Raw genomic sequence first — 12,992 nt, forward strand, 5'->3', positions numbered from 1 at the left:
GATCTAATGCGATGGTCAGCCAGCAGACGAGTTATACAAACTCTCTTCCAAGTCCTGACTGGTGTCGCTATTTTATAGCGCATTTAACATGCAGAGTGCAACCACGATAGTGTAGCATCGTATAAGACAGGGGTTCCCAAACTTTTCCACGACAAGGCCCCCCAAATACCACTAGGTTCTGGACAAGGACCCCCTTGATGTGTTATTAAACCCATCGACAATACTACGGCAAATGTAAAAATACATTAAGCTAATCCTAATTATTATTTTAGGCACAAGCACTTCTCGATGGAGCATAGTGTGTAAAAATTGTATTTGGGGCTTTCTGCTATATGAGAGCAATCACTCTACTATTATTCCCAGTCATTATCATGGGAAATATAATGTTCAGATATGCGTCACATTATTATGATGGAATTGTATAACAACCCTCATAGTAATAGGTATATTTTTCAGATGTATTTATTTGTTGCTTTTATTTTTCCTTCCAACTTGCTGAGGCCCCCCTGGCACCCCCTCGCGGCCCCCGGCCCCCACTTTGAAAACCACTGGTATAAGAGAACGGCTTTGTTTATCATTACCATGGTAACTACAATAGCACTAGTGCTAGGTGTTGCAGGCCAACTCGGAGCTGAACTATGACATGTAACCACAGCTCCTAGTTCGCAAAGTTTAATTCATTCCTTCATTATTAGATTAGACATATTTAACATCGGACATCAACTGACTTTAGCTAGCATGACTGACTGACTTTAGCTAACGAAGTGTTTACCACAGACGTAAACAAATTTAGACGTCGGGTCCCACAGCCTCCCATCGGGATTCTCTCTCCTGATTGCCTGGAGCCACAAACCCCTTCTTTTCCCTTCCCTTTCTTTTTGCGGCAACATACTAAACCAAAAATCCTTTTTTGTTGTTGTTGTTGTTGCAAAATACAACACAGCAGCTTTTATGCATGGTGCCTGCTCATTGAAGTAGCCTACTGTTCTGTCAAAAGAAATAGCAAAGTGCCTACTTCATTCACCTAAAAAGGGCGTGGACGTTCTGGGACTCATTAGCATATCGCTGGTGACGAGACGTTGGAGCCATCAATAACTTCTGCCATTGTCTGAGCGGCCCTCTATAGGTGATTACTGACCTAGGAACTTTCTGTAAGCCTATAACTCCTGGTTTGTAGCCTATCACCTATCTAAATGATAAAATCCGTTCTAATATTAGGACAGATTTATTCTTCCAGTCATGTCAAAACCTATTCTGTTATCTTATTAAGAAATGACATGAGTGTAAATATCTCCTCCTAAATAAACAACTGAGGAGTTAAGCAGATATTGTAAGAATCACATTCAATATATTTTCATTCAAAAAGACATTTATTTATTCTTTAATTCAAAAAGACATTTGGTTTCTACATTTAAATAGAAAATAGATAGAAAAAGATCGCGCTGATCATCACACGAGCCCTTTAAGTCCCCACAAATAGGCTACATAAAAAAATGTAATTCCCACAAACTCATGTACGACTAAAAACAAAGACCCTTTTATATCCAAATTTAAAGTTTATAATTTCACACACATTGTCTTTTCTGATCTATCTGTGGAAAGTGTATAACAAGTCAGGCAATATATTTAGTGGAAAAGGAAATGTGGATTGAGGTTGGTAAGTTCCATCTGTCAAATGAAACATTTGGCACAAAATGAAAAATGTTAATGTAAATCAGGTTTTTAGGCCAAGTATACTTGCATATACAAAGAATTGGTCTCTGCATTTATCCCATCCGTGAATTAGTGAACCACACAGAGCACACAATGAGCACACAGTGAGGTGAAGCACACACTAACCCGGAGCAGTGAGCTGCCTTGCTACAGTGGCGCTCGGGGAGCAGTGAGAGGTTTTAGGTGCCTTGCTCAAGGACACTCCAGCTGTGGATGTGGGTATGGGAGAGCAGTGCTCAACCACTTCCCCCACCAACATTTTTCCTACTGGTTGGGGATCAAACTGGCAACCCTTCGGTTTCAAGCCCGAAGCCCTAACCAGTAGGCCACAGCTGCCCCTGACTGAGGAAAGCATTATCGCCTTGAGTCTGGCACCTTAAACAGCTGAGCTATCCTGACATCCTGACCACAAGAGCACATACATGAATGGATCATAAAGAAATAGACAGTATTCTGTCTAATGTTAATGTAAACATCTTAAATCACATGTCATTTTTCCAAAAAATAAAAACAGTAAACCCTGGATTCTTTTTTTTTTTTACTTCTTTGCTCCCACGTGGTGATATGTGATTAGGACTTGGAGAAGGCCGTCAACAATGAGCCTGCTACCACGAAGCAGAAGGCCAGCCCAAGAACCAGGAAGTTTTTTAAACCCTGCAGATAGAAGGACAGCATGGGATGAAGATCAAGAGACAACTTGAAACACTTTAAGCACTCAAATGTGCACATCTGATGGCTCAAACACAGTTCCACCCTCACCTTCACCTCCTTAAAAACCAGGACTCCCCACGCAGCTGCAATAAGACCTGGGACCTTTAAAAGGCATGAACACACATGTCACAACAAAGTACACTGGATACATACAGTAGTCTATGGACCTATATACAGGTGAGACTAAGCGCATACTGTGGGAGTATTTTAACACCTTCCAGATGAAAACAGATAATTTTCAAAATAACATATAAAACTATCTGACATTCTCTCATGCCCATAAAGTCCATGAATCAGTGCATTAAATGTCAATTCTTACAGCAGGGAAAATAAGTATTGAACACGTCAACATTGTTTTCAGGAGTATACTTCCAGTGAGGCTATTTAACTCAGATAATCTACCCATATAAAAAAATCCAAACATTAAAGTCCATAAGTAGAGGTCTGTGTAATAAAGTGGAATGACACAGGAAAAAAGTATTGAATGTGCCTACTGAAATGTCTTAAATAATTTGTGCAAAAGCCTAGCCTAGAAATCTAGACGCACCCTAGCGGTAGCAAATTACATTTGCTTCCAGGGCTAGTCTAGCAACTCTCCGTTGGCTTGTGAGCTCGAAAAACTAAACTTCTATCAGGCTGCCACGTGGCATAATGACTGATGGCAGAGTTGCAACGGTTTGGCTTGAATTCCCTGCTAATATTTGTTGATTTAAAAATCCGATATTCCGATATATCGGCCGATATTTTTTTTTAACAGATTAACAGATTTCCCTAACATTATTTTTAAATAATATTGTCACAGTGGAACAGAGGAACATCGAAATATATTAAAGTTCTGATAAATAAAATGTATAAAAATAGAGATATGAAACTTAGTCTTTTGAACAAAAACACAATAACAACAACAACCAAATCAAAGTTACCAGTATTAAAACTTGGTAAGCTTTATAAATATAACTTTAAACTAAGACTTAATAATTACAAAAAATAATGATGACATTTACTATCATCATTATTTGTATTATCATTAAACAAGATAAAGGTCACTCCAAAATGTTTCAGTGTGCGTGTGTAATAATTAGTCCCTATTGCCTTATAAGCTACCTTATAATTACAATGTCAGCTTGCTTATCCCTTTACCTGCACTTTTAAAATTATTTCCATCAAGCTACATCAAACCATTTTCAATCATCAGTTGCTGCCTGCCTTCTAAAACCTACTATTTAGTGATCTAAATCCATTATGTAACTCGTTAATCCTGCGGCTGAACGACAGTCTGAAACGCACACTTGGCGTCATTGATTTCACACTGCGGTAAAAGAAAAAGCTAACTTTTATGCACAAGCTACGTTTTGCACAAGCTACTTTTGATACTTTTCCTTTAGGCTATGTCTAAATGTTCACTCCTCCTCGCACGTATAACTTACATTTTACAATGCAGGGACTGTAACTACAGATATACTAGTTATAAATACAGTAATCATTACTTTATTTAGGCAGAATAAGTTCGTTGTGGTTTCTAAGCTCATTAATGTTAACGTTAGCGGTCTTCCACGGATATTCATGGCATTAGCTAGCTCCTTACAGGACAGCCAACCACAAAGGTATCCAATAAGGATGAAGTGGAAGAAGAGGTGTGCAAACTCAGAAAAGCTAGATAAAATATAGCTGCAAGCAGCAATGAGGGGGCCAAGCAGAGAGTTCAGCAGGCCAGATTAACCATGTAAGTCAATGCCGTTGCATCAGACATATAGCCTTAAGCAGTCACAGCAAGTTCCATGCCATACAACCCAAGATTGGCTGAGTTACAAGGTCAAGTTTCACATCAAAACATAACTGATTTTGTGGGGCTGAACCAGGGCTGACTGTCGCCGCCCCATCCCCCAGCCAGCCCACCGCCGCAACCGCCCCTGCCCATCCCACCCCGTCCCACCCTTGCACGCACACATTAGAATGAACTAGATGGAACTTGCTGTCATCAGTTTCACATCAAAAATAAAAGATTGACTGAGATTTGATCACACTTGCTGTGATTTAAACACAGAGGTCAAAAATTGACGTCATAGGGTGTGTGGGGGTGTGAACTCGGCTTGGCCCAAGGATTCCAATGATGCCTCATTTTGCCATTCGGGTCAACAGGTCAAAAGTTACGTCCGTGAACACAAGTCCAACTTTGGCCTGTTGGTGGCGCTAGAGCGCTTGAGGTGCCGGCATGAAACTTGGTGAAATTAATTATTGGACTGTCCCCAATTAGTGTGCAAAATTTTATAACTTTTTACCAGACGGTTCTATGGGCTGCCATTGACTTCCATTGCAAAATAATGTGCATCAGCAACTACTGGCCAAAATGCATTTTTTTCAATTACGGTGCCCCCTAGAGGTCAAATGTCACCAAATTTCTTGAGCGTCCTCCCGATGGGGTCTGAGGTACATGTACTAAATTCGGTTTTGATACATGAAAGCGTTGCTGAGATATGAAATCACTTCCTGTTTGGCGGCCACAAGAAATTTCGATTATTGGTACAGGTCAATGCTTCTGTCAATTGTTCCAGAAAGCAATGCACTCATCAGGCATGGTCTGAAGATGGTCTCTGCCAATTTTGGTGAAGAACAGATGAAATTTGTGACCTCGCGAAAACTTGTGCGTGTTTTTATTAAATCCAATATGGCGGCCGAATCAATTACGATGACATCACAAGTTGGCTTGGGTCTGCCTAAGGACCTCCAACAGTATTACCAGACACCACTAGTGCGTTTTAATTCTAAGCACAACTGCAGCTACAGGCCAAAAAGCATGTTTCTTAATTACAGCGCCCCCTAGAGGTCAAAGGTCACCAAATTTCTTGAGCTTCCCCCTGATGGGGTCATGAGTCCTTATACTGAGTTTAGTTATGATAGATGAATGGGTTGCTGAGATATGAGCTCACTTCCTGTTTGGGCTTCACCAAGAAATTTCGATTGGCTGTTACGCGCGAACGGTTTTAGTTCCGAAGACGAAAAGGAATAACTTTTGTGCGGCTTGGTCTGAAGAGCATGTGTGTCAAGTTTGGTGACGATCGGACAAAATATGTGACCTGTGAAGTTTTAGTTTCACTTTCACTTAAATCCAATATGGCGGAAAATCCATCATGGCGGAAAATGACGTCATAGGGTGCGTTGAACTCGGCTTGGTCCAAGGATTCCAACGATACCTGATTTTTGACAATCGGGTCAACAGGTCAGAAGTTACGTGTGTGAACAGAAGTCCAACTTTGGCCTGTTGGTGGCGCTAGAGCGCTCAAGGTGCCGGTATAAAACTTGGTGAAATTAATCAATGTACTATCCCCAATCAGTGTGCCAAATTTCACAACTTTTTACCAGACGGTTCTAAGGGCTGCCATAGACTTCAAAAGCAGCTTCGCTGCTTGGCCCCCAATAATAATATATCATTAACTTTTATATTAGCATATAGTTTGTAAATAAACATTTAACATTTAAATGATGTAAGAAATAACTGTTAATTAGTGCCAAAAAGACATTTAGTTAACTATTAACAAATAGTAATACAATATTAGTTAATAGATTTGTTAAAATATTAACATACAGATTTTATGCAAACAACTAATATTTAATTAATTAATTAAAACTATTAACTTGTGCCAAATATATATTTTAGTAACAATTAACAAATATTAACAAAGGGTTAGGTAATTACTAGTTTGCTATTTATTATTGTGGAGTGTTACCAATGTTTCTTGTGTGACACCTTGGTGATGAAAAACCTTTTTATAGCCCATCAATATGTACTAACCCAGCTTATATTCATTTGCACAGGTAGGATAATTACTCTCTAACTACTTCCTTGCCTTTGTGTACTGCTTTTTCTTAGCGTGTTCAATACTTTTTCCCTGTGCCATTCCACTTTTTTACTCATAACTCTACTTATGGACATTAATATTTGGATTTTTTTTTATATGTGTGATTTTAATACTAATGTCTGGTGCGAATAGCCTCACTGGAAGTATACTTACTGAAAAAAATGTTGTTACTCATTCTCCCCCGCTGTACTGTATGTGTCTACTTAGCATGCAGGATCACTAAATCACACTGTTTGGGTCATTCACTTTTACAGTGTAATCAGGTTGTAGGTGCATCTGTGTCTGATAAGATGGTATTGTAGATTGATTACTGCATTCTGCCACGCAAGCTGTTACTCACCGCTGTGATAATAGGGAAGCTGATCACAGGACTCAGATAGTGATTAGCCAAAAACCAGCTGCATGTCGCTATTGCCCACATGACCCCTGAGGCAAACCCTGAAAGAGTGAACACAGTCTTACATCCTCTGGGCCTCTAAAAGGCCATACACAACTGTTTGTGAAGAATGTTGCCAAAGCAAATGTTAAAAATAACACGTTTATCTGGCGAGAAGATTAAAAAATGGTAAGAAAAATGTTCTCTCTGTTTGTGACACACATGGGCATGGCTTGCCAATGTTTGGATGCTGTGCTGTTTCTTACACAGTAGTACTTGCTGATCCAAATAAAAAGTTTATGTGCACGTGCAAACACATGTGTGTGTACCTGGTAGTATGGCTTTGGAGAACACTTTGGGTTTGTTCTTCATTGCTGCACAGTAGATGAGGAAGTAAACCGTGCTGGTGAGAAAGACCCCGCTAAACTGAGCAAAAACATAGTCCAGATCTAGAAGGGAACACAACTGGGTGTTTATCACATAGGCCAGTGGTTTTCAAAGTGGGGGCTGGGGCCCCCTGGGGGGCCGCGAGGGGGTGCCAGGGGGCCTCAGCAAGTTGGAAGGAAAAATAAAAGCAACAAATATATACATTTGAAACATTTTAAATATACTTATTACTATTAGGGTTGTTATGCAATGCCATTATAATAATGTGTCCGTATCTGAACATTATATTTTCCATGATAATGACTGGGAATAATAGTAGAGTGATAGCTCTCATATAGCAGAAAGCCCCAAATACAATTTTTACACACTGTATGCTCCATCGCGAAGTGTTTGTGGCTAAATAATTATTAGGATTAGCTTAATGTATTTTTACATTTGCCGTAGTATTCTCGATAGGTTTAATAACACATCACAGGGGTCCTTGGCCAGAACCTAGTGGTATTTGGGGGGGCCTTGTCGTGGAAAAGTTTGGGAACCCCTGACATAGGCTACACAGTACATCCTGACTAAAACAGTGTTATCTGATCTAGTTCTGCACATCTTGCAGCTTAGACTTTTTCAAAGTGTCCTGAGAGCAGGTTGTCTTTACCAAATTTACTGGTTCCATGGAACTGACTGTCTGGATCGTCTGCATGGGCTTTCATGTACAGTACTGGGACAAAGGAAAAACCATATAGTGCACCTGCAAAAACAGCCATACAAGAGCCTCTATGTGTGAGAGAGGAGTGGAAGAGAACGAGAGAGAGAGAGAGAGAGAGAGAGAGAGAGAGAGAGAGAGAGAGAGAGAGAGAGAGAGAGAGAGAGATTAAACAACGTTTTACAAAAGGCTTCTGCAGAGTGTTCTGTCCTTTGGCATCATGTACTTTTGGTAACATGCATGCTAAGGATCAGCAAAAACTGTAGAGCATAATAAAATGGCTAGTAGAATCATTGGAGTTGATGTAATGTTTATGTGTTTACTGTTTTGTCTGTGGTTTCTATGTCTTTAAATACTATGACGTGCAATGGCCACATGAATTCCCCCTTGTGAGATAATAAAGTTCACCTTGACCTTGATGACAATGATCAAGGCACTCTGATCATATGTCAGCACAGGCACTTGAACTTGTTAATAATCTTAGTGTAACGGATGCCAGCTAGCTTAGCTATGCTTGTGGAACGTTGGTAAACCTTACTCCCCGACGCCTCAAGAGTGCTGCTGGCATGCGAGCCAGTAGCCTGGGCTATTGGCTCAACTGTCAGCATGCTCGCCTCCCGATCTGAGGTGCTGCTGTTTGCGGGTTCGTGTGCAGGGCTGAATCGTGCAGGTTACATTAGCTATTTTTTTTAATAATCTTAGTTATTTTTTAATAATCTTAGCTATTTCTTAATAATCTTAGCTATTTCTTTCCTTCTATGTTATGTTTCATGTGTTTACTGTTTTGTCTGTGGTGTCTGTCTTTAAATACTATGACGTGCAATGACCACATGAATTCCCTCTTGTGGGATAATAAAGTTCACCTTGACCTTGCCCTTGACCACAGAATATAGATTCACAGGTTTACTTTGCATGATACCTTTCATTTTTATTTTACTTTATTTTTTAATTACTATGGTGCTTGGCTTCATGTGATGCAGGAAGTTAAAATATGAGTGTTGTACATACACAAGTCTTTTAGTATTTGGTCGGAGTCCATCCACCCATGAATCGTCTGAAGCAGCCACATCATCAGGATTTACAGTCTATAAAGTAGAGCCATGCACACACAAACAAGACAACCAAGTGCTGAGGGTCTACAACATATTCCTTCAAGCCAGGTTAGCACCACACAAATGATAACAGTTGCATGAGCTTGCATAAAATATGCTTGTGGATTGCACATTTCACAATTCAGCTTACACAAGTATCATATCTACTGTATATCAGACCAAGTACTCTATATTAGGGCTGCACGATTTGGAGAAAATATCTAATTGCGATTTTTCTGACAGATATTGCAATTGTGATTGCGATTTGTGATTTAATTTTTGAATGTCAATGAATTGATTCAGTTCAATATTCCAAATGTCTCTTTAAGTTGTGCCACTTCTGATTGGTGAGCATGCCTATTGCATGAAAAGGACAGCACTCTTGATTGACTGTGAAACTCACCAATCAGAAGTTCTATGCTTCTCGCGCACTAAGCATACTCACCTATCAGAAGTGACACAACTTAAAAAGGCATTTGGAGTATTGGTCAAGGAGGATGACATGAATATAAAAATCACTGTGTGACTAACTGTGCACGATTATTTGTAGCTTGTACGATTAAATAATTGGTTCATATTGCGATTGCAACAATTGAGCAGCCCTACTCTATATCAGATCAAATGAAATGTAACCCAAGAAGCTAAATACATATTTTTTGCAGGAGCTCAACTCCTTCATGGGACATACATTATCTATGAGTAAAGGTGTCTCCTCTGCTCTTTGACCACTCTGGACATCACTCTTCACAAAGAAAAACACAAGGGCACTGAAAACACAGACCCACAAATATATTTAGAACAATAACAAATCGTGTAACAACACATGAATAAGTATGAGATATGTATATTCATGTCACAATCATGTTGTAGTTACCTAACTAAGCACAACGCAGCTCCACCGTAGTTTAATGCAGAGTTTCCTACCACTTCTGCTTTGATGCCAAACCAGCCAAACCTGTATACACACACAGATAATAATAACAATAATAATAATAATAATAATAATAAGCTTTATTTGTATAGCACCTTCCATACACAGAATTCAGCTCAACGTGCTTTACATTTGGAGGATTAAACACAATAATAAATAAAATAAAATAATATATGTAAAAAAGTAATAATATAAACAAAGAAACAAAACGATAAATAAAACATCAGATATTTAGAATTAAGTAAACATTAGAATTCACAAGATGGTAAAGAGATAGATACAACACATACAATACAATTAATGCAGTGCAAATAGGAAGACCCTGTAAATAGCAGCAGTAGAATGTAAAATAATGTGAATAAATAGGCTACACGATAAAAGTGTGTTAACTAAAAGCTCTCATGTACAGGTATGTTTTCAGTTCTTTTTTAAAAGATGTTTACAGAATTTGCCTGTTTGATGTACAGAGGCAAGGTATTCCATAGCTTCGGTGCATAATGGATAAAAGCAGCTTCTCCACTTTGCTTGTGAAGCACTTTGGGCACAATTAAAAGATTAGCATGGGAAGATAAGGTTCCTTTGTGGTTGGTAAGTTGTGATCCAAGTTCCCAAAATTACTAAGAGAACAGTGTCTCGCTTTGATTTTGGTCCAACCTCTGTTTGATTGTCATTTAGATTTAGCTTTAAAATTTTGTAGCAACAGTCGCAGCAGACGTTTTCTTCGCACACACAAACTCTCTCTCTCTCTCTCTCTCTCTCTCACACACACACACTCTCTCTCTCACACACACACACACTCTCTCTCTCACACACACACACTCTCTCTCACACACACACACACACATACACACACACACACACACACCTTGAACTGGCCCAGCCCATGAGCAGGTTGAAGGAGTTCCAGATGAGAATTCCCATCCCTAGACCAACTGTCTTCACTATGGGCACCACTGTTATATTTCCTGAAATGGAAATGTTCATCAAGACAGCTGACTATCACCACTAAAGAGGCTGATTTAGTTGACCATGATAAGTGTTTGATATATGAAGGGTTCAGATGCAAAAGCCTCTAAATGCGTCAAAAATTAGATAAAGATGGTGAGTGGATGCTCTCCACACATAGTATACGCTAATCAAATAATTTATCTTCAAAACCCACTAAATACCACTCTCTTCCTGGTCTGAAATATCGATTTATAGGCAAAAACCTATAGGAGCCTGATTTTAAATGCCCATTTAAAATATAAGTGGTCAGACGGATGTAGAGGGTTTTTCATTAACTCTTCATGATGTCACTAACTGCTTCATAAAAGACTGCATGAGACCCACAATACATTTCAAATCACAATAAAACATTTGCACTACTATTTGTAATAACATTTACAATACTTTCATTTTATTACACATAACCATAATTATATTAGAATATCATATTACACTGGAAAATTTCAACAGTCCTTCCAAACAATATAAACAGTCAACATTTTTACCTGTGGCCCAGATAACTCCTCCTAGCATTGCCAGGGGCCGGAATTGGGGGCAGTTTAGTATTAAATTTGCGACCAGACCCACCAGCCATATAGAACCACACAGGACCCACTGAAAAAACATTCCTAACATACAGAGAGAGAGAGAGAGAGACTATGCTGTTATTTATGCACAACAATGTGAGAAAAAAACAACCCAAAGAAGATGAGAAAAGCTACCATCGCCAGAGTCTATCTTCTTCACAGGGACGAAGTTGCTCCCGTAAAACACCACGGCCACAGCGCACGAGATAAAACCGTAGGCCATTTCTGTGGCATCTGTGCCATTAGTGGTCATATTCCCAAGTAGGGAATATGACAGCTCGGCAGCAGGTAGCTGCTCCTCTGGGTGTCCATCTTTGAACCGACAGTAATGAACTCGTCAATAACAAAGTAATCTAATAACACAATATTCAAGCATGCGGATTTCTATACAAAATAATGTAAAATAAAATAAAATAACATAAAATATATCAACCCTACCTCTGTTTGTTTGATCAGCTGCGAATGTCATGCACAGCACAGTGGACAGAGCAAGGAGAACCGCGCAACGATCCATCGCTGTTTAGGCAGTGGGCATGCAGTAGTGGGTTATCAAGAACTGACAGGATACTCCGTCGTTAGGCTACTTTTCCCTACCAAACATTTCCGTATTCTATAGGCTACGGCTTCCTTGCACCTCTCTAAGGTCCCCATTCAGCACTTAGCCTATCCTACAATGTGGGAGGGTAGCAAACATACATAGACAACAAAAGAAAACCCAACTCCACACTTCCGTGTTGATCACATCAGCTGACATGAAGTCACATGATAGTGGAAGGTAGGCAAATCAAGAGTGGGGCACAAAAGGTCAGTGAATCTCCTGACATGAGTCACTCGAACAGCACATATCACTATAGGCTACTTGCTCATTTTAATATGTCCTAACTTTTAAATTCTTCAGGATAATTTAACTTTGTAAACACCAAGCTTCCCTGGAGCCAGAGCGTGACTTCTGACCACCTCATGACTTCTGACCACCTTACTCATCCTCTAACCTCATACATCTTGAGGCACAGTGGCTGGAATGTGGAATGACTGTCAATGGGCTGTTAAGCGAACAAGAGCTTCCTTCCTGAAATGAGATGGGTTTGTCTCAAAATGAAGCAACTGCCAGATGTATAATTAATGATGAACTAGTAAAGCAGTAGAAAAAATGTCACTGCACGGCAGCTTAGCTTTAAACTCATGTGTTGTGTGTGTGTGTGTGTGTGTGTGTGTGTGTGCATGTGTGTGCGTGTGCCCCCTATTTGATCACAGCATGCAAGCACAGAATGTGACAGTCTCCAGCCTCAGCAGAGCTATGCATGTTTAATATTTAAGGCATATGAATCAAGTGTTCAATATTTCAGTTCATTTTGATCTCATGATTTTGCAGGAGATTGAGGATGTTGAGGTTGAGGATGTTGTACTGTTCTTTGTGCAGCTCATTGATCTGAGTGTCGTACACACACACACACACACACAAACACACATACGCACACAAACACAACTAAACAAGACACAGGTAGCCTACAGTAGGTTAATTCCCCCCATGATGAATTAATTTAATCTGTAAACCTGAATGTAATGCCTGATGGTGATGTTGAATGTAGTGTCTGTCTACACCTCTGGTAGGCGCTGTTACATCAAGAGTCTATGGGATTAGTGTATTAGTGATT

The 12,992-nt window shown here is 39.6% G+C and overlaps 1 protein-coding gene across 1 annotated transcript; it reads right to left on the bottom strand.

Moving 5' to 3' along the window:
• Positions 1 to 1,942: 1,942 nt before the first annotated feature.
• Positions 1,943 to 12,069, bottom strand: LOC125307877 (transmembrane protein 144-like). Its single transcript, XM_048264013.1, has 12 exons — positions 11,776 to 12,069; positions 11,473 to 11,649; positions 11,257 to 11,379; positions 10,629 to 10,728; positions 9,707 to 9,787; positions 9,521 to 9,599; positions 8,750 to 8,826; positions 7,694 to 7,812; positions 6,987 to 7,106; positions 6,622 to 6,719; positions 2,473 to 2,526; positions 1,943 to 2,367 (listed from the first exon to the last, which is right to left on the bottom strand). The coding sequence occupies exons 1-12, from the start codon at positions 11,849 to 11,851 to the stop codon at positions 2,284 to 2,286; spliced, it is 1,188 nt and encodes a 395-aa protein (XP_048119970.1). The 5' UTR covers positions 11,852 to 12,069; the 3' UTR covers positions 1,943 to 2,283.
• Between the last annotated feature and the right edge of the window lie 923 nt (positions 12,070 to 12,992).

The sequence above is a fragment of the Alosa alosa genome, chromosome 1 (assembly GCF_017589495.1).
Source record: "Alosa alosa isolate M-15738 ecotype Scorff River chromosome 1, AALO_Geno_1.1, whole genome shotgun sequence".
NCBI lineage: Eukaryota > Metazoa > Chordata > Actinopteri > Clupeiformes > Clupeidae > Alosa > Alosa alosa.

What these genes read in the sequence shown, in the direction of transcription:
- LOC125307877 (XM_048264013.1), bottom strand. Translation starts at nt 11,851, where the DNA reads ATGGATCGTTGCGCGGTTCTCCTTGCTCTGTCCACTGTGCTGTGCATG. An exon ending in AGGAGTTATCTGGGCCACAG is followed by an intron (nt 10,729 to 11,256) that starts GTAAAAATGTTG and finishes TTTCCATTTCAG; the next exon opens with GAAATATAACAGTGGTGCCC. An exon ending in GCTTCCCTATTATCACAGCG is followed by an intron (nt 2,527 to 6,621) that starts GTGAGTAACAGC and finishes TGCCTTTTAAAG; the next exon opens with GTCCCAGGTCTTATTGCAGC.